General features: G+C 46.8%; 1 protein-coding gene across 3 annotated transcripts in view; it reads left to right on the top strand.

Moving 5' to 3' along the window:
• The first annotated feature begins 2,087 nt into the window (after positions 1-2,087).
• ppp4r2a (protein phosphatase 4, regulatory subunit 2a) overlaps positions 2,088-26,856 on the top strand; it is a 68,340-nt gene continuing 43,571 nt past the window's right edge. The window contains exons 1-2 of one of the 3 annotated variants that reach the window (XM_078209442.1): positions 2,088-2,303; positions 2,445-2,526. In XM_078209442.1, the coding sequence (XP_078065568.1) occupies positions 2,270-2,303; positions 2,445-2,526 (116 nt within the window). In that variant the 5' untranslated portion in view covers positions 2,088-2,269. Of the gene's footprint in view, positions 2,304-2,441; positions 2,527-6,019; positions 6,195-26,856 lie in introns of those variants that run through there. The other 2 variants (XM_078209441.1, XM_078209443.1) reach the window with 2 other exon arrangements.

Raw genomic sequence — 26,856 nt, 5'->3', positions numbered from 1 at the left:
TTAAAGTTTACAGATGATACCAAGTTGGGTGGGAGGGTGAACTGTGACGAGGGTGCAGAGATTCTTCAGAATGATCTGGACAGGTTGGGTGAGTGGGCTAATCAATGGCCGATGCAGTATAATTTGGACAACTGAAAGGTTATTCACTTTGGAAGCAAAAACAAGAAGGCAGATTACTACCTGAACAGCTGTAAATTGAGAGAGGGGAGTGTGCAGCGGGACCTGGGTGTCCTTGTGCACCAGTCTCTGAAGTAAGCATGCAGGTGCAGCAGGCGGTAAAGAAGGCAAATAGCATGTCGGACTTCATTGTGAGAGGTTATGGGTACAGGAGCACGGATATGTTGTTGCAACTATACAGGGCCTTGGCGAGGCCATACCTAGAGTATTGTGTGCAGTTTTGGTCTCCTTTTCTGAGGATGAATATTCTTGCTCTCAAGGGAGTGGAGCGAAGGTTTACCAGGCTGATTCCGGGGATGGCGGGACTGATGTATGAGGAGAGATTGACTAGGTTAGGATTGTTTTCGCTGGAGTTCAGACAAATGAGGGGGGGATCTCATAGAGACTTATAAAATTCTAACAGGTCTAGACAGGATAGATGTAGGGAGGATGTTCCCAATGGTGGGGGTGTCCAGAACCAGGGTCACAGTCTGAGGATTCAGGGTGGACCATTTAGGACAGAGGTGAGGAGACATTTCTTCATCCAAAGAGTGGTGAGCCTGTGGAATTCATTACCACAGGAAGTAGTTGATGCCAAAACATTGAATGCATTCAAGAGGCGGCTAGATATAGCACTTAAGGCAAATGGGATCACAGGTTATGGGGAAAAAGCAGGATTAGGCTATTGAGTTGGATGATCAGCCATGATCCTAATGAATGATGGGAGCAGGCTTGAAGGGCCAAATGGCTTCCTCCTGCTCCTATCTTCTATGCTTCGATGTATGTTTCTGTGTTTCTATGTAATGCTCCTGTGGAGCGTCTTGGGACGTTTCATTACATTAAAGGTATTGGATAAATAAGTGTTATTGAAATTGTATAAATATATGTGCAAGCATTGCTCATTATTGCAAGGTAATTATAATGGTAATTGTGTGTATCTGCATGAACTTGAAGTATGATAACGCATCAGTGCAGTGCAAGCGATGGTTCAATTAACACCGGGCTTTGATGTTACATTTTAAAGTAAGAAAGATATGTCTGCTAATTTTGCATAAGCCTATTTTTGTTATGGTATCAGAAAAAAACACACGATTCAGTACATTGCAAAGTCACGCAGATCAATGGAAATGAATGGCTTTTTCAGTTAACATTGGAAAGTGTGATGCGCAAAATCACGACTGGAGCAGAGCCACAATTATCACTTAACGCAGACAATCCAGATCGCTGCTGGCGAGTCGGGATGTGTGTGGCAGCTGATCATGAATTCTTTTTTGTTGAATCCAGTGAGTCGGGTTAGAATAGCAGTGGTGAAGTTTGTTGTGTGAAACTCCTTGGCTGGACCTCTGTGGTGTTGCACCAGGCTGGTGGACGGGTGAGAGATGGGATGAACCAGGGTTGCTGCAATATTACTGTGCCCTGTGCCAGCTCTGTGGCTTGGCAGAATTTCTGGGAGACTTTCTGCCCAGGATCAAACTCTAAAATTCACACTGATCTAACCCATATTATAATATAACCCATATTATGTTATATTAACCCCATGCTTTAACAGGCTTCTAACTCATGTTCATCAGCACGAGCCTCCACTATAATTATGTAAGAAGACATTAGCAGGAATGAAGTGTTCATGTGACAGTTCCCTCTGGCTGCATTTTTATCATTTTGAGAGATAAAATAAATTAGATCCATTTTCTAATGATGACCAGTCTGTCGAAACGCGGGTTGGTGTGTGTGTTGCTATTTTTCTGACCAGGACGCAGCTTCAATTTGGCTACATTGAACTCCACTTTTTTTTGCCAGGAGCGTGTGTGAGTGTTGGGGCTGTGCGCATGCGCGACGCTGCCCGCCTCTCCGAAAGACTGGCAGGAGGGCGGGCATGACGTCATCCCGGCGGACGCCATGACGTCTCACAACGGGGCGGGCGTCTTGACGTCGGCGCGGCGCCGTGCGGCATGACGTCAGCGGGCGGCGCCATGTTGTGTGTCTCACTCTGTGCCGGGGCCGCTGACTGCTGAAGTCGTGGGGAGGAGGAAGGGGGGGGGGAAACTTTATTTGGCGGTACTCTGGTTCCCGGTAACTGGTGCGGGGGGGAATCGGTTTTAGTTGCACCTCCAAGATGGAGCCTGAAAGCCTTTTGGAAGCTGTGGCAGGTCAGTGGCCGCGGAGCGCTGTTTGTCGGTGATTCCTGTCTCCAGCGGGCTGGAATCTCTCGCTGACACCGGGTTGGAAAGCCTCAGCTTTCCCTTTCCTTCCCCTTGATAACCAGCACTCTGTCTCTTTCCCACCAGCAGATTTCGAGAAGAAATCCAAAAAGGAAGTGTCGTCGCTGTTGGACCAGTTCCTTTGTCATGTCGCAAAGACGGGAGAAACCCTGTGAGTGAGAGTGTAGGGCCTGCGGGGAGGGGGGGGGGGGGCAGGGAACTGAGGCCAACTCTCAGCCCGGGGGGGGGGGGGTGGTGGCGGGCCAGTTAAATCGCTACTGAATGTGCTCGGCCGCACTTCAGCCAGTCCAGCAGTTTACCCTGGACTGAAGGAGGGGGCATTACTTTAAGGTCAGTTCCTGAGTTTGAAATCACGTTTCCCGGGCACTTAACGTGGGCACAGTGAGTGGGGTGGGGGGGGGGGGGGGGTCGAGGACACTCAAGAGGGTCTGGGCTGGACAGAGGGGATGGTGGTCTGGGGGGAATGGATGGAGGGACTGGCAGTCTGGGTGAGTGGACGGAGGGACGGTCGGTCTGGGTGAATGGACGAGGGATGGTCGGTCTGGGTGGTCTGGGTGAGGGACGGGCAGCCTGGGTGAGTGGACGGAGGGACGGGCGGCCTGGGTGAGTGGACGGAGGGACGGGCGGCCTGGGTGAGTGGACGGAGGGACGGGCGGCCTGGGTGAGTGGACGGAGGGACGGGCGGCCTGGGTGAGTGGACGGAGGGACGGGCGGCCTGGGTGAGTGGACGGAGGGACGGGCGGCCTGGGTGAGTGGACGGAGGGACGGGCGGCCTGGGTGAGTGGACGGAGGGACGGGCGGCCTGGGTGAGTGGACGGAGGGACGGGCGGCCTGGGTGAGTGGACGGAGGGACGGGCGGCCTGGGTGAGTGGACGGAGGGACGGGCGGCCTGGGTGAGTGGACGGAGGGACGGGCGGCCAGAGTGAGTGGACGGGGGGGCATGGGTGAAGGGACGGGGTGGGCGGAGGGATGGGCGGCCTGGGTGAGTGGACGGAGGGACGGGTGGCCTGGGTGAGTGGACGGAGGGACGGGTGGCCTGGGTGAGTGGACGGGGGGGCATGGGTGAGGGGACGGGGGGGCCAGGGTGAGTGGGCGGAGGGACGGGGGGGCCAGGGTGAGTGGGCGGAGGGACGGGCGGCCTGGGTGAGTGGACGGAGGGATGGACGGCCTGGGTGAGTGGACGGGGGGACGGGCGGCCTGGGTGAGTGGACGGAGGGACGGGCGGCCTGGGTGAGTGGACGGAGGGACGGGGGGCATGGGTGAGTGGGCGGAGGGACGGGCGGCCTGGGTGAGTGGACGGAGGGACGGGCGGCCTGGGTGAGTGGACGGAGGAACTGTGGGAGTGGGTGGAGGGACCGGCAGTCTGGTGGAATGAATGTAGGGATCAGTGATCTGACAATGGGCAGTGGGACTGGTGGCCTGGGGGAGTGACAGTCGGACCAGCGGTCTGGGATAGTGAATGGAGAGGCTGGTGGTCTTGGTAGAGTGGGCAATGGGTCCGGGGGACTGGAGGGAGGGACCGGCGGTCTGGGGGAGTGGATGGAGGGACCGGCGATCTGGGGGAGTGGAGGGAGGCACCGGCGGTCTGGGGGACTGGATGGAGGGACCGGCGGTCTGGGGGACTGGATGGAGGGACCGGCGGTCTGGGGGAGTGGATGGAGGGACCGGCGGTCTGGGGGAGTGGATGGAGGGACCGGCGGTCTGGGGGAGTGGATGGAGGGACCGGCGGTCTGGGGGAGTGGATGGAGGGACCGGCGGTCTGGGGGAGTGGATGGAGGGACCGGCGGTCTGGGGGAGTGGAGGGAGGCACCGGCGGCTGGGGGAGTGGAGGGAGGTACCGGCGGTCTGGGGGAGTGGAGGGAGGTACCGGCGGTCTGGGGGAGTGGAGGGAGGCACCGGCGGTCTGGGGGAGTGGATGGAGGGACCGGCGGTCTGGGGGAGTGGAGGGAGGGACCGGCGGTCTGGGGGAGTGGAGGGAGGGACCGGGGTCTGGGATAGTGAATGGAGTGACTGGCAGTCTGGTGGAATGAATGTAGGGATCAGTGATCTGACAGAATGGGCAGTGGGACTGGTGGCCTGGGGGAGTGACAGTAGGACCAGCGGTCTGGGATAGTGAATGGAGAGGCTGGTGGTCTTGGTAGAGTGGGCAACGGGACTGGGGGAGTGGATGAAATGACCGGCGGTCTGGGGGAGTGGATGGAGGGACCGGCGGTCTAGGGGAGTGGACGGAGGGACCGGAGGTCTGGAGGAGTGGAGGGAGGGACCGGAAGTCTGGAGGAGTGGATGGAGGGACCGGGGAATGGACGGAGGGACCGGCGATCTGGGGGAGTGGACGGAGGGGCAGGCTGTCTGGGGGAGTGGACGGAGGGGCAGGCTGTCTGGGGGGGAGTGGAGCGAGGGACAGGCTGTCTGGGGGAGTAGAGCGAGGGACAGGCTGTCTGGGGGAGTGGAGAGAGGGACAGGCGGTCTGGGGGAGTGGACGGAGGGACCGGTGGTCTGGAGGAGTGGAGGGAGGGACCGGTGGTCTGGGGGAGTGGATGGAGGGACCGGTGGTCTGGGGGAGTGGATGGAGGGACCGGTGGTCTGGGGTGTGGATGGAGGGACTGGTGGTCTGGGGGAGTGGATGGAGGGACCGGCGGTCTGGGGGAGTGGACGGAGTGGCTGGTGGTCTGGGGGAGTGGATAGATGGGCCTGGGGGAGTGGGCAGAGGGGCTCGGAGGAGGGGACGGAGGGACCGCCGGCCTGGGGGAGTGGAGGAGGGACCAGTGGTCTGGGGGAGTGGACGGAGGAGCCTGGGGTAGAGGGCGGAGAGACCGGTGGCCCGGGGGAGTGGGTGGAGGGACCCGCGGCCCGCCAGAGTGGACAAAGGGACCGGCGGCCTGGGGTAGTGGACGGAGGGACCAGCTGTCGGAGGAGTGGACGGAAGGGCCCGTGGTCTGGGATAGTGAATGGAGAGGCCAGTCGTCTGGGGGAATGGATGGAGAATCTGGGGGTGTGGATGGAGGGACCGGCAGCCTGGGGAAGGGGCCAGCAGTCTTGAGGAGTGGACAGTTGTACCAGTGGCTTGAGGGAAGGGATGGAGGGGCAGGTGGTCTTTGGAGTGAATGGAAAGACCACTCTTGCGAGCTCGACAAAGAGACTGGGATTGGACAGAGGAGCTGGTATTGGCTCTCAGTTCAATGCCAAACTTCAGCCCTTCTGATTGACACACCGTAGGAATAACAATTATTGTCCAAGTGGATGCAATTTGTGTTCAAAGCGAAGGTAAATTCCCTTTTTCTGCTTCATCTCCATAAAAAGGGATCAACCTTGGTGTGTGTCAGAATATGTTGAAACACTTGCATTGTAAACAGGAGGCAGAGGGACAGGCTTTGCAGAATTGAGAGTTGTCTGATTCATGCACAGAAAAGCAAAAGGTTGCATTTTGAAACAGAAAGAGTTTGCATTGTTGATCTTTTGGTGGGGGAAAGAGTGAATTTCCCGAAGGCGGAGATCAGTTCAGGCCCAAGTTCTGTTAGTTTTACAGCAGGAATGGTACCCTCTTGCTCTTTGTTTTGATAAATTGAGATTCAGTCTCTTCACGTTTCGGAATCTGACAGGAATGGAGGTCAACAGACGCTCTTCAACTTTCTGTCTCCGCTCAGATTGAGAAGTTGAAGGAAGCCAGTAAAACAAGCTTGATCTATGGCTTTATGGTACTTCAACCATCTCAGGCCCTCAGTTAGTGGCTTGGGATTTGATGTCTAGCCCGAACACGATTTTCCTGGGGGTTCCCAAGGCTTCACATGCTTTGGACTGTGGCTGGACATCGTGGATCATGTAGATTGGAAGAATGAAAGATTCTCCCAACACCCCCCCCCCACCACTCGCTTGCCCCTCTCTCTTTCCCCCCCCTGCCCCTCTCTCTTCCCCCCCTGCCCCTCTCTGTTTCCCCCCTGGCCCCCCTCTGTCTTTCGCCCCTGGCCCCCCTCTGTCTTTCGCCCCTGGCCCCCCTCTGTCTTTCGCCCCTGGCCCCCCTCTGTCTTTCGCCCCTGGCCCCCCTCTGTCTTTCGCCCCTGGCCCCCCTCTGTCTTTCGCCCCTGGCCCCCCTCTGTCTTTCGCCCCTGGCCCCCCTCTGTCTTTCGCCCCTGGCCCCCCTCTGTCTTTCGCCCCTGGCCCCCCTCTGTCTTTCGCCCCTGGCCCCCCTCTGTCTTTCGCCCCTGGCCCCCCTCTGTCTTTCGCCCCTGGCCCCCCTCTGTCTTTCGCCCCTGGCCCCCCTCTGTCTTTCGCCCCTGGCCCCCCTCTGTCTTTCGCCCCTGGCCCCCCTCTGTCTTTCGCCCCTGGCCCCCCTCTGTCTTTCGCCCCTGGCCCCCCTCTGTCTTTCGCCCCTGGCCCCCCTCTGTCTTTCGCCCCTGGCCCCCCTCTGTCTTTCGCCCCTGGCCCCCCTCTGTCTTTCGCCCCTGGCCCCCCTCTGTCTTTCGCCCCTGGCCGCCCTCTGTCTTTCGCCCCTGGCCCCCCTCTGTCTTTCGCCCCTGGCCCCCCTCTGTCTTTCGCCCCTGGCCCCCCTCTGTCTTTCGCCCCTGGCCCCCCTCTGTCTTTCGCCCCTGGCCCCCCTCTGTCTTTCGCCCCTGGCCCCCCTCTGTCTTTCGCCCCTGGCCCCCCTCTGTCTTTCGCCCCTGGCCCCCCTCTGTCTTTCGCCCCTGGCCCCCCTCTGTCTTTCGCCCCTGGCCCCCCTCTGTCTTTCGCCCCTGGCCCCCCTCTGTCTTTCGCCCCTGGCCCCCCTCTGCCTTTCGCCCCTGGCCCCCCTCTGCCTTTCGCCCCTGGCCCCCCTCTGCCTTTCGCCCCTGGCCCCCCTCTGCCTTTCGCCCCTGGCCCCCCTCTGCCTTTCGCCCCTGGCCCCCCTCTGCCTTTCGCCCCTGGCCCCCCTCTGTCTTTCGCCTGGAAAAGCACTTGTTTTCTTGACCAGAGCTGAAGCTCAGCCTGAATTCCTCGCGACCGCCTCCAGTTCAGGCCCAGCTGTCGACTGGCATTGCTTTGGGATTGCATTGCGCCGCACTCTTAATTCTCAAGTCCACGAAAAATTGGCTGCGCTGTGGTCAGCTTCAGGTGGCACTACAGTTGGTAACTTGCTCAGTCAGATGTTCAGTGTCCCCACCTCCTTCACTGACATCATCTCACACACACTCCTCCTTGGATATGGCCAGAAGTTGGCCTTACTGCTTTGAATATTTGTGCAAAGGCTGTATGTTGTAGATTCACATCAAATCTGGGATTTGAGTAATTTTTGCAGTTCCACTGAAACAATAAAGTAGCTTGTTCTTTTGGCATTGAGTGTTTTGAGTCGAAGCTTCAGTTTGTATTATTCTTTAAGGATTTTGAGAGCTTTCGGACTGATTTGGCCATTGCAGGAAATCTTAAACGTGTCTGCCAATAATTGTTTAAATTTAAGTTAGTTTTCTATTCCCTTAGTCTTAAAAGTGCATGAGTATTGGAGAGATTGCTGAAATAGTGTGAAGAAGCAAGATCATCAATTCAAACATGAGCTCTTTTCATTTGATCAGAACAATCTATCTGTTTGTGATTTGTCTTTCATGTTGATCAGCTCATGTGCCTGGCTTTTCGACTGGTTGCAGCACAGTGTGCTTGGTAACACATGGCAAATGCTTCATGGAGGAATTTATTTCTCTGCTGCCTTACAACAGCTGATTCATGCTCCAGTTGCTTTTGTTTGTGTAGGTGAGGAAAAATCATTGTGTTGGAAGATAAACTGACTGAAGGGCACCATTCAATTATTCGATATTTGTGTTTTATCCATAACCTTGTTTTCTGATCAGGTCTGAAAGCTGATTGGTGCCTGTGACCCAGAGTGGATATGGGTTCAGCTCAATTCAGAGCTTGGAAACTTGTTAGGCTTTCTATAACATCGCATGTTCGATTTGCTTTGGATTTTGTTAAAATCCTGTATGGAACAAGGCGAGTTAATATTGCCTGCCTTTATTGGGCTTATGTACTTGCAGTTGGGAACTCTTTGGCCTCTTGGGCAGCACGGTGTCACAGTGGTTAGCATTGTTACATCACAGCGCCAGGGACCCGGGTTCAATTCCGTCCTCGGGTCACTGAGTGTGTAGAGTTTGCACATTCTCGCTGTGTCTGCGTGAGTTTCCTCCGGGTGCTCTGGTTTCTTCCCACACTCCAAAGATGTGTGGGTTAGGTTGATTGGCGGTGATAAATTTCCCCTTAGTATCGGGGGACTAGGAGGGTAAATAGGTGGGGTTACGGGAATAAGACCTGGGTGGGAGTGTTGTTGGTGCAGACTCGATGGGCCAAGTGGCCGCCCCCTGCACTGGAGATTCTATGATAAATATTGCAAGTTGAAAGCCCAGTCTCGCCTTTGATATCGGCTTAGTTCATATGCATTTTAAATTAAGTGTAAGAATGACACCTGTCTGGCATTAAGGATCCCCATGACGCTTTAAGGAAGAGCAGTGAGTTATCTGTTTCATGGTCAAACATTCTCTTTTGACCAAAATAGACCAGCTGTATCACAGTAAGAGAGATGTCATCCCTGATCTCTGACTTTGCTGATTTCAGCCAGGGCATCAGTTGATGTGCTCCAGCCAGCTTCAGTGCTGCTAGACTGCAGTGGAGAAAAATCCAGCCTGGAATCTCACTCCTAATCACTCTTCAGAAAGCCATCAGACAAAATATTTTTATTGGGTAAAGACAAGATCCGTACTAGTGACTGGAAACAGTCAGCAACTGCCACATTGCTAGATTTAAATATTTGAGAGTTCCTGTACAATAGTTCAACGCATTGTTCTGAAAATAATAAACACCTATATTCAGGTATTCCCAAATGATCACACGCCTCATGAGATTTTGTTTTGCAGCTGAGCAGTTATAATTCTTCATTAATATAGTGCTGTTTCCTAGAATCGGAGCACAGGAGATGACCCTTTGGCTGATTGCCCTTGTGTCATTCGCTAGAGCTATTAATTTAACCCCATTCTTTTGCTCCTTCCAAATAGTCCAATTATGCTTTTTCTTTCAAGTATATTTTCCAGTTCTTTATGGATATCATTCTCTATGTCACCTCTGATTCTTTTACCGATTACCTTAAATCTGTGTCCTCTAATTATCAACCCTTCTCCTCTGGAAACAATTTCTCCTTTACCAAAACTATTTGTGATTTTTAGTCCCTTCCATGAAATCCCTGTTTATCATTCCTCACTCCACGAAAAAATAAGTTTCTACAGTCTCTGCATGTAATCAAGTGCTTCATCCCTGATCATATTCTGGTATATCTCTCCACACCCTTCTGAGTGTGGTGCCCAGAATTGAACACAGTTCCCTAGTGGGAGAGGGGGAATCCAGTCTCTTGTTCAGCATAGCTTCCTTACTTTTGTACTCAATTTGTCTATTAAGCTTTTTCTATGGTCTCAATTTTTGATTTGAATTATTACTGTCACATGTGTTAACATACAGTGAAAAGTATTGTTTCTTGCGTGCTATACAGACAAAACATACCGTTCATAGAGAAGGAAACGAGAGAGTGCAGAATGTAGTGTTACAGTCAGAGCTAGGATGTACAGAAAGATCAACTTAATGCAAGGTAAGTCCATTCAATAGTCTGACAGCAGTAGGGAAGAAGCTCTTCTTGAGTCGGTTGGTATGTGACCTCAGACTTTTGTATCTTTTTCCCGAAGGAAAAAGGTGGAAGAGAGAATGTCCGGGGTGCGTGGGGTCCTTAATTATGCTGGCCGTTTTGCTGAGGCAGCAGGAAGTGTAGACAGAGTCAATGGATGGGAGGCTGGTTTGCATGATGGATTGGGCTACATTCACGATCTTTTGTAGTTCCTTGCAGTCTTGGGCAGAGCAGGAGCCATACCAAGCTGTGATACAACCAGAAAGAATGTTTTCTATGGTGCATCTGTAAACGTTGGTGAGAGTCGTAGCTGACATGCCAAATTTCCAATTTGTCCATTTTTCCCCATACACCCTGAGTCTCAGTTCCTGTACGCGCTTTAAAATTATACCACTTTGTTCATATTTTCTCTCTTCGCTCTTTGTACCAAAATGCATCTCTTCAAACTGTTAATTTTTATTTGCCACGTGTCTGTCCAGGTTCACAAAGGTGCGGCGCGCCACACCGGTGCGGCGAGAGAGGATGGCGGGAAGATTCAAGGACAATCAAAGAAACATTCATGTATAGAAACCCGTAGAAGTTTCCAGATTTGATGCCATCTCTCTTTGTGTTAAGACTTAACACCAGTGTGGCGCGCCGCACCCTTTGGGAACCACTGCTCCTCTTGAAATTTGTTGCTATCCTCCCTGCTGTTGACTCAGCTTCCAACTTTGAAATGATTTCACCCAAGTTTGCATGCCCAAGTCAAACTCATTCATATCTTCAGGGCAGTGATCTTAATACCAACAACTATGTACTTCCCTCTACTCATTGTACTGTCTGCTATATACTTCCCTCCACTTTAACAAAAGCAATAATTCTCCCCTACTGTTTTGATTTTCGGCCCTTCGTGAATTATGTATCCAAGCTGCTCCGTTTTCTATTGCATTATTTTTTTGTCACAATCAGGTAAATGATTTGTTTTGCCTTTATTACTGAAAATTTCAATGATGGCATTCTTGTTCTGTGATCTACACCCAACTGTAATGATTTGTGCTAGCTATGCGATCTTTAGACTCGCACTGAAACAAATTGCATTGTCAGCATAACCTCTGGATCTGGTCGAGGTCTGCAGTTCTGTGAATAGGATGTGGATCATTCAAGAATATTTGAAGTATATTTACTTTGTTTAAAGTATTTGATAGATTAGTTCCCTTCGGCTCACTGGACCACTGGCAATGGAGTTATTAGACACGAGCGAGGTCTCTTCTATGCGCTGATCACTGTAGCTTCCAACAGAAGTTCATCTCAGCATTTTGCTTCCATGATCTGTTTCAAAGTGCAAGTTTTTTTACTCAGTGCAGTTGATTGTTGTGCCTTTTTTTAGCCAGGTGGTCATGGCCTATTATGAGCTGTTTACTAAAAAGACAAAATCTAGCAGTTGCATGTATGAAGTTAATTTTGATGTTTCTTCTCTCCACCCTGAGTGCAAAATGGAATATGATTCTCTTTAATGCTTCTGCTGTAACACTCCCCCACACTGGCTTTAATTCTCCTCTGTGCTTGTCCAAGTAAGTGAAATCTGGTGACAAATGTTGCTGATAATTTCTCTCAGTAAGAAGTGTTTTCCTGAGTTTGAAAATAAGCTGTTGTTTGGAGCTGGATTTTAGAGTTTTGCCTTTTAAACGTGGTCTGTTTGAACAAATCTGGTTTATGTGTCAGTGATGCAACAATTGGTGTCTGTATATGCCCAAGCTTTTGATGCAACCTCAAGGTGAAGCTAAGCTGCATTAATCTGCTGCTGTGATGGCAATGGACCAGATCTTCCGGTCAGTAGCAGATTGGGAAAACATTAAAATGCCTATGGCTTCATTCGGTTCTTTCCTTGTTCCCAAAATCCCATTCCAGAGAAGGCTCCCCTCCCCACTGTCACAGCTCAGCCAGCTCCAGCAACCCCTAACAATGCTCGCAACCCCTAACAATGCTCACAACCCCTGGGCAGTTTCTTTGCAATGCCTGGCCTCCTCACCACCTCGTGATAATGAAATTAAAAGCAGGAGTAGACCATTTGGCTTGTCGAGTCTGCTCCGCCACTCAAACAGATAATGGTTGATCATCTGCCTCTGTCAATTTTCCTTATTATTCCTTGATGCCATTCGCATCCGGAACACTATTGACCATAGTTTTGAACATGCTCAGTGATTGAACTTCCATAACCCTCTGGGGTAGGCAATTCCAAAGATTCACCACTCTGCATGGAGAAATTCTTTCTCATTTCAGCCTTATATGACCTACATCTTATTCTGACACTGTGTCCCCTGGTTCTAAACTCACCAACCAGGGGGAAACATTCTGTTTGAAATTCTCTGGTCTTGCACGCCCCACCACTGTTGTCAATGAGAATGGAGAATTTGGTGCTCAGCCAAATATCTGTTCACTGCAGCGGGACCGGAGAATCCCAGCCACGGGCAAGAGGGGAACGTTCTGGTCCCTATCTACATCTACTCTGTCACGCCCTGTAAGAATTTTGTACGCTTCAATGAGATCGCCTCTCATTTTTTTGAAATCAGAGAATACTGGCCCAGTCTCCTCAATCTCGCCACATAAAACAATGATTGCATCTCAGGGATTAGTCTGTTGAAATTGTGTTGCACTCCCTCCATGACAAGTATATCCTTTTTTGGATTCATTCCTATTCTCTGTTTTCTGTCTGTTAACAAATCCTTAATCTGTAACAGTATATTACCCCTGATCCCACATGCTCGAATCTTGTTTACTAACCTCCTTTATGGCTCCATATCAGTCGTCTTCTGAAAATCTAAATACACCTCATCACTAATTCTTTTATAGTATCCTCAGAAAACCTCAGATTTATCAAACATGATTTCCATTTCATAAATCCATGTTGACTCTGCCCAATCATGTCGACTTCCCCCTCAAAGTCCATCTCCATGGCAAAAGGAATCACATGAGCCTCGTTTCTAAATCAAGATGCTAATTAGCTATCATGTGGAAACATCTTGCAACTTGTCAACAAGTCTCTTGGCTTGGGCCCCTCTTATCTCCAGAGCAAGAAGCCATCCAGACAGCTTGGGCAGAATTCAGTCAGGTCGCAAGACCCGCTTAGTTCCTTCATTTTGCCTCGAATTAGAGACTGTGTCAAAACATAAACAAATTTATAAACTTCATATTTGTAACACTGTCAGAAATATTGGACCAAATCTTCAGCCTCTGGTTTGTCGGAGACCGGACGTATGACTGAATATCTGCACTCCACTCCCTGTGGAAGTCCTGATGCACTGACCTTTGTGGGAATTGCTGGCTAAGTTTTAACTTCCAATGGACAGTTCCCCGAGATCCCGGATGAATGTTTCTCGCTCCGCCTTCGAGTCGGAGACTTACCTACCTGGCTAGTTAGCCAGGAAATGAGAGACAGATTAAAACCTAGTTTGACATCTGGGCAAGTACACAAGAGAGCCCATCCCTAACTAGACCCAATTATGCCCCCCGACCCCCAATCTGACCCTGACCTGTCTACCAACTCAAACACCCGAACACACCTACTCCACCCCCCCGCTCATCCATCCAACTCCCTCACTCATCCATTCAAAGATTGTACCTTTAACCTTACCATATGGCATCGAGTGCCACAAAAATGGGGTGTGTAATGTCTCCCCCTGATTATTCTGTTCCCTGAGTGGTGCTATGCTGCAATTTCTTTTGATGCCAAGCTTGGGTGTTCCCATTAGAAATGTGCAGTAGCATTTACTTGGGTGAAGTTTGGAGCTAAGTGGCAGTCCAATTATCAATACCACTGCTTGGGAGATCTGGGCCATTAGATTAACACCTTACTGTAATTCGTCCTGACTCTTCCCTAAATAGAGACAGGATGCCATCATTAGCCTTCTGCAGAGCATACCTTTTTTAGGGAGAAGTGAACCAGTAGTTTGAGAGGAAAGTGTTGAGCTATGAACAGAACATACTGGAATAAATTTAATTGAAAGTGGGCAGAAGTCATGTTTTTGACTTGTTTGTTAATTTGTTAACAATGTATCAAACTAATGGACATATTTCAACAATTTCAGCCTCTTTCTGCACTGTAGGGATTCTATGATGATGATTCTATGATGATGCTAAAACCTGGTACACAGATCGGGTATGGCTCAAGGAAGAACTGGTTAGGTTTTGGTGCAGGGTCAAAATAGTTACCTTTGGGCACTACCTTTTGGTTTTCAGGGGCCCCAAAGATCTAAATATTTAAGTTAGAAACCAAACTGTTCTCGAAGCAGGAATTTGTAAACTCACTTGACACTTGCATTAGAGTTTATTAAAGAGACTTAGTGCTGGGCAGGAGGCCAAGAATCCAACAACACTTGAACCGTTTTCATTCATTCGCGTCACCCACATCCGCTCCCCGGGGCTGATGTTAAAGCAAACTCAAGGCCTTCAAGCTCTTCTGGATTGAATGGACTCCTGACTTTTCCGACACCAGACAAAGAGCCACCTTAAAAGAATGCACATAGACGGCCAGAAACACTTGATTTAATTTGATTTATTATTGTCATATGTATTAACATAAGGTGAAAAGTATTATTTCTTGCGCACTATACAGACAAAGCATACCGTTCATAGAAAAAGAAACAAGAGAGTGCAGAATGTAGTGTTACAGTCATAGCTAGGGTGTAGAGAAAGATCAGCTTAATGCAAAGTAAGTCCATTCAAAAGTCTGACCACAGCAGGGAAGAAGCTGTTCTTGAGTCGGTTGGTACGTGACCTCAGATTTTTGTATCTTTTCCGACGGAAGAAGGTGCAAGAGATAATGTCTGGGGTGCGTGGGGTTCTTAATTATGCTGGCTGCTTTGCCGAGGCAAAGGGAAGTGTAGACAGAGTCAATGGATGGGAGGCTGGTTTGCATGATGGATTGGGCTACATTCACAACTTTTTGTAGTTCCTTGTGGTCTTGGGCAGAGCAGGAGCCATATCAAGCTGTGATACAACCAGAAAGAATACTTTCTATGGTACATCTGTAAAAGTTGGTGAGAGTCGTAGTTGACATGCCAAATTTCCTTAGTCTTCTGAGAAAGTAGAGGCGTTGGTGGGCTTTCTTAACTATAGTGTCACAATGGGGGGACCAGGACAGGTTGTTAGTGATCTGGACACCTAAAAACTTTAAGCTCTCGACTTCTACTTCGTCCCCGTTGATGTAGACAGGGGCATGTTCTCCTTTACGCTTCCTAAAGTCGATGCCAATCTCCTTCGTTTTGTTGACATTGAGGGAGAGATTATTGTTGCCGCACCAGTTCACCAGATTCTCTATCTCATTCCTGTACCCTGTCTCGTCATTGTTTGAGATCCGACCCACCACAGTGGTGTCGTCAGCAAACATGGAAATCGAATTGGAGGGGAATTTGGCCACACAGTCAGAGGTGTATAAGGAGTATAGTGGGGGGCTGAGAACACAGCCTTGTGGGGCAGCGGTGTTGAGGATGATCAGGGAGGAGGTGTTCTTGCCTATCCTTACTGATTGTGGTCTGTGAGTTAGGAAGTTCAGGATCCAGTCACGGAGAGAGGTGCTGAGGCCCAGGCCACGGAGTTTGGAGATGAGTTTCGTGGGAATAATGGTGTTGAAGGATGAGCTGTAGTCAATAAATAGGAGTCTGACATAGGTGTCTTTGTTATCTAGGTGTTCCAGGGTTGAGTGCAGGGCCAGGAAATGGCGTCTGCTGTGGACGTGTTGCGGCGGGAAGCAAATTGTAGTGGATCCAGGTAGTCTGGGAGGCTGGAATTGATTCGTGCCATGACGAGCCTTTGAAGCATTTCATTATGATGGATGTCAGAGCCACCGGTCGATTGTCATTAGGGAACACTGCTTGGTTTTTCTTAGGCACTGGGATGATAGTCGTCGTCTTGAAGCAGATAGGGACCTCAGATTGTTGTAAAGAGAGGTTGAAGATGTCTGCGAATACCCCTGCCAGCTGATCCACGCAGGATCTGAGTGCTCGTCCGGGTACACCATCCGGGCCAGTTGCTTTCTGTGGATTGATCTTCAAGAAAGCTGCTCTGACATCTGCAATGGTGACTCCAGATACAGGTTCATCCAGGGCTTCCAAGGTGGAGGGCATGCTCTCGCTGACCTCTTGCTCAAAACAGGCGTAGAATGCATTGAGCTCAGCAGGAATGGGTGCATTGGAGCCGGCGACTTTACATGCCTTCATCTTGTAGCCTGTTATGTCTTGCAGATCTTGCCATGGTCGGTGTGGCTAGCCTGGGACTCTAGATTGGTCCAGTATTGTCTTTTGACTTCTTTGATGTATCTCCTTCGATCGTATCTGGCTTTCTTGTATAGGTCAGTGTCGCTCGACTTGAATGCCTCAGACCTGGCCTTCAAGCAGTGGATATTCCTGTTCATCCATGGTTTCCGGTTGGGGGGAACACGGATTTGCGTCTTTGGCGTACAGTCTTCTACACTCTTACTAATGAAGTCAGTGACTGTAGTGGCGGACTCGTTCAGGCTGGTTGCAGAGTTTTTAAACACTGACCAGTCCACTGACTCCAAGCAGCCCCGCAGGAGATCATCCAATTCCTCAGACCAACATTGCATGACTTTCTTTGATGGATTCTCCCTCTTCAGTTTTTGTTTGTAAGCCGGGAGCAGGGTCACAGCCTTGTGGTCTGATTTGCCAAAGTGCGGGCGGGCAATAAAGCGATGAGCATGTTTGATATTTGTGTAGCAGTGGTCTAGGATGTTTAGGCCTCTGGTGGAGCAGGAGACGTGTTGGTGGTAACTTGGTAGTACACTCTTGAGCTTGGCCTGATTGAAGTCCCCGGCCACGATGAACAAGGCCTCGGGGTGTTTAGTCTCCAGGCTATTCGTAGTGGTGTATATTTCATCCAGCGCGATCTTCACGTTCGCATGGGGTGGGATGTCAACTGCCATCAGGATAACGGAGGTGAACTCCCGCGGAAAATAGTACGGGTGGCATTTTAATGTCAGGTATTCTTGGTCTGAGGAGCAGAAAGTTGCCAGTGTTGCTATGTCTAGGCACAACGAGGTGTGATTAGGAAGCAGACCCCACCTCCCCTCACCTTGCCTGAGACCGCTGTACGGTCCATTCGATGGATTGAGAAGCCGTCTGGTTGTAGGGCATTGTCTGGTGAAGCAGGAGTCAGCCATGTCTCAGTGAAACAGAGTAGACAGCAGTCCTTCAATTCCCTTTGGAAAGTGAGTCTCGCTTGTTTTCCAGAGATTGGATATTTGCCAGGAGTAAGCTGGGGAGGAGGGGCCTTGGGACCAGGTTGTTTCACTCTCACCTGCAGGTCTGCATGCTTTCCACGCTTCCTGGAGTGACTGCTTCTTTTTGACCCTGGGAGATGGTGAGAGTGGTTTGCGGTGTTAAGGGTATGGTTGTGTCCAATGAGGTTCTTCGCTTTGGTCGGTGTGGATGGAGGATTTGTTGCCTTGCTTGCAGTTCCTGTGTCGGTAGATGGGTCTGTACGGTCGGGCGTTCCGGGTCGCTGTCGGGCTGCGGTTTGGCTTCGCCAGTCGGTGGATATCCAGACCGTGCTCTGGCGTGGACAGGTCGAAGGTCGATCAGTGGATGATGCCCCTGGGGTCGCAGTCGCGAATGAGCCGGTGGTTGGGTCTGTGTATTGGGATCCACTGGTTCACTGTCAGGTTGGGGTCTTCCTTCATTGTATACAGATGGACACAAATTTAGGAGAGACATTAAAAGAAAAATCGAAGGGGAACAGAAAAAAGAATTGTATTTCCCCACACTGCTTTTTTCTCTCTCAATATTTTTACCCTCTACACAGATCTCTCTACGTTAAGCTTTCGTCCCAAAATAGTTTATTGGACAAATGTTAAAAAAGAGGAAGAAAGCCATTGGAAAGGGTTTAACTTCGTTATTATTTGTTTGGTTATTATTGCTCCAGCAGTAGTTTGTAAACTTCAAAGCCAGGCCCAAGAGGAGGCTTTAAGAAGGAAAAATAAAGATATTATTTATAAATAGAGTTGGAAGTCGAGAGGTAAATAAATAAAGCTGTAGATGTGAATGTGAGCAATGCTGTCTGTCACCATTCTGATGCACTGAGGTTCCCCCCCCCCCCAATTTCCACTCTCCTTCCTCAGTGTCATTTTTTCTTCCAGTCTTCTCTCTCACTTACACACTCTCTCTCACTTTCTCTCAGACTCATTCATTCACTCTCCCTCCTCCTCTCACATTCCCTTTTTCTCAGAGACGCAGCTGTAGCCACTTTTTTTATACTTTGTCACAGCTGTCAAATTGTGAGCAGAGCTTTTAGAACAGGTTGTTGAATGTGGATTGGCCTGAAGCTGCCACTGTGCATTGGAAGCTCTAAATAAAAAGATTTATTTTTTCAGCTGTGTAGTTTGTAAACATCAGCCAGGCAGGGAAATGTCTCAAGGAAGAGCCGCATAATTGTATTATGGTTGGGTTAACACGGCGTGGTGGAGGTATGCTCTTTGCTGAGTGCCCTCTTCACGTGTTCGTAATGTTTTCAGCTGCCCTGCCTTCCCAATGCTAAGTGGAATTACGCACATTGAGCTACAAGTGAACTGTTAATGAGTAAGCCTATAGGCAAATAATGGGAAGTATTCACCAAAATATTTGGCGCAGAACAAAGCCAGAACATTCCCTTAAAAGCCAAAGCCCTGATTTGAGTAGTTAAGTGCCATTGTCACCAAATCAAGCTTAAAAATAACCTTGCACAAGTGCTTGGATAAAGAAACCCAGCAGTTTTGGCAAGCCGCAGGAACAAAACTGTGACAAATGAAAGTACTGAGTGAAAAATTGAGAATGAAAATAGATTTTCAAGGATTATTAAAGCTAGCAGAACTTTTCATAAATATATTCAAAATGGTGAAAGGGGGTATTGTCCGTAACAGACAAATACAGACAAATCAATGATAGATATTACGGAAATTATTGGATTTTTTATGATTATTACTCCTTTGCTTCTCAATCACTAAACACTTTGTCAAAAACCTTTCCAATGTGTTGTTGGAAATATAAATTAGCACCATACCAAGGATGCCACTCTGGGGATGTTAATTTCAAGATTCTGAGGAAGACTGAACATTTTTCTGATGAAACAATTTTGGGATTGTAATTAAGTTTTATTACAATCTAAGCAAATGATTTTCTTTTAAAGTAGTGATAGATCATATGACAGTTCCCAGTTTTTTATTAAGAAATCTGAGAAGAAATCTCCCATTGACAAGCGATTTGACATCATAATATTGACGTTTTTGTTTTTCTTAAGCAGTTGACTCACTGGAGTATTGCTCTGTAAGTGCACAGACTTCTTTGGTGCCAAATCTAAATACTTATTCCTAGTAGTGACAGGTTGTTGGATTGCGGAAGCAAGTTCCCAGCAAAATTCCTCAGGTCATGGTCAGGAGTATGAACTTGGGCTAATTAGACTTCTAACCCAGTGGGTTGAGTCCTGTGCTTGTGACCCAATTGCAATTTTGGTTGAGATCAGCTAAATGAACATGGGCTGAGGATAGTATCACTTCAAATAGTGTGCCAAGTCACTGAAAAACGTATAATGAGCTAGCCTGTGATGCACACATTTTCTGAACGTTCGCATCTGAAATGTGCACTTCCAAGCTTGCTTTGAAAATGTTGGTCAAATCCTTGCTTTTGATTCCCACTCCTACACCCGACTTGTTGGAACCTCGCAAAGCAATGTATATTGATGAGGTACTGGGTGTACAAGAGCAATAGTAGTTGGTTGTGATCTCTACCAGCCAGAAATTTGATTTTCAGAGTGAAATTTGAAACTATGCATGTTGGGGTGCAGGTAATTATTCACATTGATGTGCACAATATGGTGACTAGAGTCTAGAAAACTTTTTTTTTCGAAAGTATTCTGTTGACATTTGGTATTCAGAATTGTTCAAAAAAGTTGATCAAGACTTTAAAGAGCTCAATCCTCAATTATTAATTTTTTCCTCTTCCTGGTGAGGTAATTGAACGTTTTAATTCTGAAATGAATCGCAACAAAAGAGTCATTAATGTCTCATCAGTTGAAAGTAGTGTGTAAAGCGCGGATGGATGGATTCCTGATCGGTAAGGGAATTGAGGGTTATGGGGATCAGGCGGGTAAGTGGTACTGATCCACGTCAGATCAGCCATGATCTTATTGAATGGCGGGGCAGGCTCGAGGGGCTAGATGGCCTACTCCTGCTCCTATTTCTTATGTTCTTATAAAATGCTGTGATTGTGAGATGAATTCAGATGGTCTAAATATAGCATTGTAAAATAGTAAAGACCAGAAAATGCTGCAAGTACCCACATAAGGCACCACCTGTTGAGTTAATGTTTCTGGTTTGTAGTTTTTCACCAGACTGAAGGAGAGACTTGTGTTTGAATTCCCTTCCAAGGCCAAGTGAAAACTAGGCATGAGACAATATGTAGGCATGAAGGATATGTGACATATGATGCAATACCAACATCAATGTTTCAATTTTTATGTTTCTCATCTCTCACTGTCTTGTTATCTTTCACTCTCGCTGCTTCTCTTAATTATGCTGTTGCTGTTTTGATCTATTTTTCTGTGTATCTACATGGAGGATGACAGCATGGGTAATTTTTACACCAGTCGTGAGGAGGATATCTGAATGGAGGTGATTTGATAATTCAAATTTTGAAATGAGCAATGTTGGTAATTGACTGTTCAATTTTCAGATTGAGCAGGATGTTGTTCTCAACTTGAGAGAGCACCTTGGCGAGAGAAGTCATTTTATTATCTCCAACAGGGAAAGCAGTAGGCAAGGATATGTCTTGTTCAAAAGGACTGTGGTTCTCAAAAGTTATCATTTGCGGACCACTTAGGTAGGCAAAAGACCTTGCAGACCACCAGCTAGGGAATTTTCACACTAACTTAATTGCACTGTTAATGTAAGCCTACTTGTGACACTAATAAGTAAACTTTAAGCTGGTCTTACCCATTCACTTTTGCTTGCTACTGCAAGTAGACATCAGAATTAATAGAAACTATAGCCATTTTGCTGCCTTTCTTTGCTGCTAAAAATAAATTGATGTGCATTTTAAATTCAATGTTAGAAAATTAATTCATGCTAGAAACTAAGCTATAGACATTTTCTAATATTTGAGATGTTTCCCAGAGAAAATCATTTTCAGTGGGAAAGCACTGACAAGAGTTACTTGGAATGCAATACAATTGCTTGTACATCCTGGTTAGTGCCAAGAATTGTTGTATAAACTGCTATATTGTGTATTGCACCAAGGAAGGCATGCTCAACTGCAGGCAGCCATGAAAGGTATTGACAACTTCCCAACAGAGGGGGCAGCAGAGAGGGCAATATAACAAAATGCTCAGAATTTGCACTGTGCCACATGTTGCAAACTGTGAAAGCTTCACTTGGAAATTTGTTTCATGTAATGTAGATTCGTAGTTTTATGACCTTAGTGTCAGAGTTGTAACTATTATTGCCCCAATTTCTCAAGAACATTGGCACTACCCATTGGAGATTAGTGCCGACAAATAGAGAGCTTAACCAATGGGCAGCAGACTGATGACTTCAGGGATTCCATCTGGAACTTACCTCAGACCTCTTCAGGTCCAGGGATTCTATTATGTCAGCCAGTAATTTCAAGTAAATTAGAACGTAATTAGAAGCTATGATTTGGAATATTTTCAGTTCAAAATTTCTTTGCACTGGGTCCTGAACTCAGTGGTAAGAACGCTATAATCATGATGAGAAAATTCAGTGATCTCAAGGTAGTGTCTTTTTTTAAAAACGTAGACCAAAATTCTCTCTTGTTGGACACAAAATTCTCTCTTGTTGGACACAAAAGTCATTGTTCTTTGGCAGGCCAGTCCATAAGTTTTTGGGCATTCTTGTGGGTTTTTTTATCCCAATAATATATCTAAAATATAGTTCCCCTCACAAAGATATCCTGCTCAATAGTGGGAACCTTCCTCAAAATAACCTGATACTTTGGCTTTGTATAAGGTCTGAGTCTCCAGCAAAATGACATCATATAATCCAAGTAACAGACCTCAACTGCAATGATTTAGTTCTTACTGCCTATATACCTGTGCCATAACGTCCTGGTTGAAACAGTTCCATCATAATTTAGGGGCATCTTAATGCTGCACCCCACCCTTGCACTTTCCTAGTGCAGTCTATAGGTTTTCCTCCTGTTTACTTGTATTGGGTTCAGGATATTGGGTGGCCATTATCTTATTTTGGATCAAGTAACAGACTCTGTCCTGAAACTGGACAACTCCAACTTTTTTTTAACCCTTCCACATAACACCAATGATGTGTCTTGGTCTGTAGAACTATAAAGAATGCAACCTTTCTTACAGTAATTTTGCCTTTGAGTTAATATATTTTCAGTTTATGTTTCATGTAACGAGCGGCTGGTAGAGAATCCTTCCTTTTTGGCCTTTTCTTGAGATCACAGTCAACATTCATTAACATACAATAATTGCCGTGCCCCTTTGAAGCATACTGGATACTTGCTGTCCAAACAGTTGACATGGGTATGACTGCTAATGTACAAAATACTTTGAACAGTTATTGTAATTTATTTGTAAGGGCTGGCCATATTTTCCTTTCACTTTAACATGGATGTCATGATAGAACTTCAGTTGGACCATAGAAGCACTTTCAAGTTTCAGCATTTGATGCCAACCATTTGGCACAACCAGGCCATGTTAGCATGGTCTTAAGAATTAACTATGATGTGGAGTTGCTGGCGTTGGACTGGGGTGGGCACAATAAGTAGTCTCACAATACCAGGTTAAAGTCCAACAGGTTTATTTGGTAGCACGAGCTTTCGGAGCGCTGTTCCTTCATCAGGTGACTGTACCTCTGATTTTGGGATCATTTGCACATTTTAGCATCACTTCCTCTCGGCCAATATTTCCAATCTTTGGTAAGATGAGCCCATACCCACACTCTAATTAACTCCTACATTGTTTCATTCTTTCTGAGTAAAATCTTGTTACTTCCCTATTAAACTGAGTTGCTGGGTTTTGTGAGCTCTTGAGGTGCAGATTGTGTGTTTGTTTTTACTAATCAAATCCAGTTTGTCATTTGCGCCCTTACGAATGAAATCCCACAACTGTCTGTCGAGAAATGCCACTTAATTTCAAAAAAGAGAAAACAGTAAGTGTTACAATCCCCTTCGAGGCAGGTAACTGTTAAAAAGAGATTCAGATTCTCAGTCACCAACTTCAAAGGATTCACCTGGCAAGATTTAAAGTTTTAAAACTTTTACAGCAAACTACTAAAATCAACATTGACTAAATTTTTCTTAGGAGGCAACGAATACTCTAAACTGCTCCCTGTCTCTCTCTAGAATTCACATTCTTTGCACCCCCTCGTCTGTGTGTCCAGGGCTTTTCTGTAAATCTACACAAGGCAAGCTGAGCTTTTCTCTGTGTCCAGTGCACTTGGGTTTCAGTAAATGTTGACCTGGGCCCGCTATCCTCATGGTAAGCATCACCTGACCTGTCGCTGAGCAGAGTCCAGTACTACTTTAGACCATTCCCCTTTTACTTGAAATTAAAATACAGTGTCAAACATAACCATCTTGCATTTGTAACTCTGCCTTTAAATAAATTTGATCTCAGCATAACCATTTGCAATGAGTAGACTCAAGTACAGTTTTGGAAGGGAGCAGCAGGATAATAGCAGAAGCAGGCAGGCTAGTTCTTTGCTGCTAATTCAGCCCTTAGAGCTTGCCAATATCAAGCAGCAGGAATGCAGTTATTTGAAATAAATAAAAGCCACCAGACGTGTGGGTTTTGTTTGAAGTTGATTAAATCTGTTATTGTAAACAGCAGCTGCAGAAACCTTTTTGAAGACTACAGCAAAGTGTTGTGGAAGAATTGTCATGATGAATTAAAATGGTGAATTCAGTGAAATTGCATCAATTTGATTTTTCCCCCTATAGGAAGCTTTAAAAAAAAAGCACCAGTTCTCTGCGTCTTTCCTGAATGAAAATACAGCTGCGTTTTCTGTCATGAACCTATTGCCATGGCAGACTGACGTTTATCAAGGAGTTAGGGAGGTGCTTCGATCAAACTTGCTTTCCTTCCAAATGGCAGAATTTTACTCCCAGTAGCATTGTGCAACAGGCCAGAAATAACCTGGAACAGCAAGGAAGCTTTAATTAACTGGAACCTTGCAAAACATCAATTTACAGACTTCAGCTGTGCCAGTGCCATATAATTTCCAAGCGCAGAGATTATGCTGCTATTTTTCATGTACTTATTTCTCGGCAGCATTTTGACAACTGCATGAATTATGTTTCATGAGTTAATAGCAAAGTTACACACTTCTGGTTTTTATTTTATATGTAAGATTTGTTATGCAGGATGATTTGCTGAGAGCTTTTGGCTTTACATTGAAACGACACCATCTTGTTTGATTGTACCCATGCATTTGTATTGGCTTGATCTTATTCTGGGATTGTGCAGCAGAACGAACTTTGGAATTTGAATGCAACTGCTGCAGGCTTACTGGCATGGAAACTATCGCCCGTCTTTTTATCCTGTTAACACATGGGCAGGTGGTCAAGCTAATACCCCCAGCAATTGGGTCGCCTTTGTTAGCATCTGTTGTCTTTGTGGGTAATCACCTGTAATGGGTATGCTTCAGCAGAATCTGTGCTAACTTGGATCTCCTGTTTGTTGGCAAAAGCTTTCAGTACGAGTTCTCAGATCCTTGCTCAAACAGCCCAGTTAAGATAAGAAACTGGGCGACTCTGATTTTATTTTGTTCCAATGTCGGCATTGTGTGATGAGAGAACCCAATAATTAATGTAAATAGCCATAGAAGTGCAGTTTGAGGTGAGACTTTGTACGGTATCTTTTACAGTTCAAATCTTCGTATGTAATCTGAACTAATTACATGCAGCTCTTTATTAGGAATTACAGCCACTTTCTTAATAAAAACAGCTCTTAATCCATCATTTGAGGAAATCCTGTGATAATCGCACCTCTAATGTGCACAAATATAGATTTTAGATGGAACAGTTTCATGGGGCCGGCATAATTGAACTTGGAGACGCAAAGTAATTCAGTCTCCATTTTAAGGTCAAAACATCTGCCCATGTTATACAGCACTTTGATTTGGTGGTATTCAGAGCAAAATTTGGCACAAACATGAATTGGTTGGAAATTTGGAGTTTCTTCTACACTATGAGCAAAGAGTGGTAGAGACAGGTGGAGTACTTTTGTAGTTTCTTGTGGTCTTGGGCAGAGCAGGAGCCATAGCAAGCTGTGATACAACCAGAAAGAATGCTTTCTGTGGTGTATCTGTAAAAGTGGGTGAGAGTCGTAGCATACCAAATTTCCTTAGTCTTCTGAGAAAGTAGAGGCATTGGTAAGGCCACACTTGGAATACTGTGTACAGTTCTGGTCACCCTATTATAGAAAGGATATTATTAAACTAGAAAGACTGCAGAAAAGATTTACTAGGATGCTACCGGGACTTGATGGATTGAGTTATAGGGAGAGGCTGAATAGACTGGGACTTTTTTCTCTGGGGGGTGAACTTATAGCGGTCTATAAAATAATGAAAGGGAAAGATCAGCTAGATAGTCAATATCTTTTCCCAAAGGTAGGGGAGTCTAAAACTAGAGGGCGTAGGTTTAAGGTGAGAGGGGAGAGATACAAAAGTGTCCAGAGGGGCAGTTGTTTTACTCAGAGAGTGGTGAGTGTCTGGAACAAGCTGCCAGAGGTAGAAGTAGAGGCGGGTACAATTTTGTCTTTTAAAAAGCGTTTAGACAGTTCCATGGGTAAGACGGGTAAATAGGGATATGGGCCAAACACGGGCAATTGGGACAAGCTTCGGGGTTTTAAAAAAAAAAGGGCGGCATGGACAAGTTGGGCCAAAAGACCTGTTTCCATGCTGTAAACCTCTCTTAACATCTATGACAACGGTCAATTGCTGTTGTGTCACCATTTGCAGAAGGGTGTAATTACAACATGGCAAGTTTCTGTAAGCAGTTACTATTATCAATGTGATAATTTAATTTATAATGGGAGGAGGGATGACGAGCAATGCAAAACAAAATCAATTCACGAAATAATGTCAATGTAGGCAAGATTTTTTAATACAGGTGACATGTCGGGTTACTTGACAAAAATTGTATTTGTTGTTTGCTGTTTCTCAGGCTACTCTTTAAAGTATCAATCTTAAAACAAAAAGATTGCAAAGCAGCGTGCCAATTGAGAAGTGAACAGAAATGTTTGAACAGATTTTGAGTTGAAAATATTTAGCTTGAATTTATGTATATTTTGATTTTTGGTTTAATTTTCATATGGGGCTTGCAGGTGAGATCTACTGAGAATACGTTTGTTTATTTATAGGATGAGACATTGCTTGAGCAAGGTCAGCATTTATTGCCCATCCCTAATTGCCCTTGAGAAGGAGGTGATGAACCATTGTCTTCAACTGCTGCAATCCATATAGGGAAGTTGCTCCCAAAGTGTTGCTAGGGAAGGAGTTTAAGGAACTGAGCAATGAAGAAGAAATGCTGCTTTATTTTCAAGTCAGGATGATGTGGCCTTAGAGGGGATCTTGCAGATCGTGATATTCCCATGCACATGCTGTCCTCATCTCTCCAAATAGTGGAGGTTATGTGATTTGAGAGGTGGAGTCTAAGAAGCCATAGTGAGTTGGTGCTGTGCATCTCTTTGGCGGTACACAGTATAGCCACAGTGTGTTTATGGTGGAAGTGATGCCAGCTGAGTTAGCTACTTTGTCCTGGATGGTGTCAGGCTTCTTGAGTGTTGTTGGAGCTGCACTTTACTAGGCTAGTCAAGTCACACTCATCACATTCACATTCCTGACTTGTGGCTTGC

The sequence above is a fragment of the Mustelus asterias genome, chromosome 3 (assembly GCF_964213995.1).
Source record: "Mustelus asterias chromosome 3, sMusAst1.hap1.1, whole genome shotgun sequence".
Lineage (NCBI taxonomy): Eukaryota > Metazoa > Chordata > Chondrichthyes > Carcharhiniformes > Triakidae > Mustelus > Mustelus asterias.
Note: the sequence above shows the minus strand (reverse complement) of the source record. Positions and strands in the feature narration are given on the sequence as shown.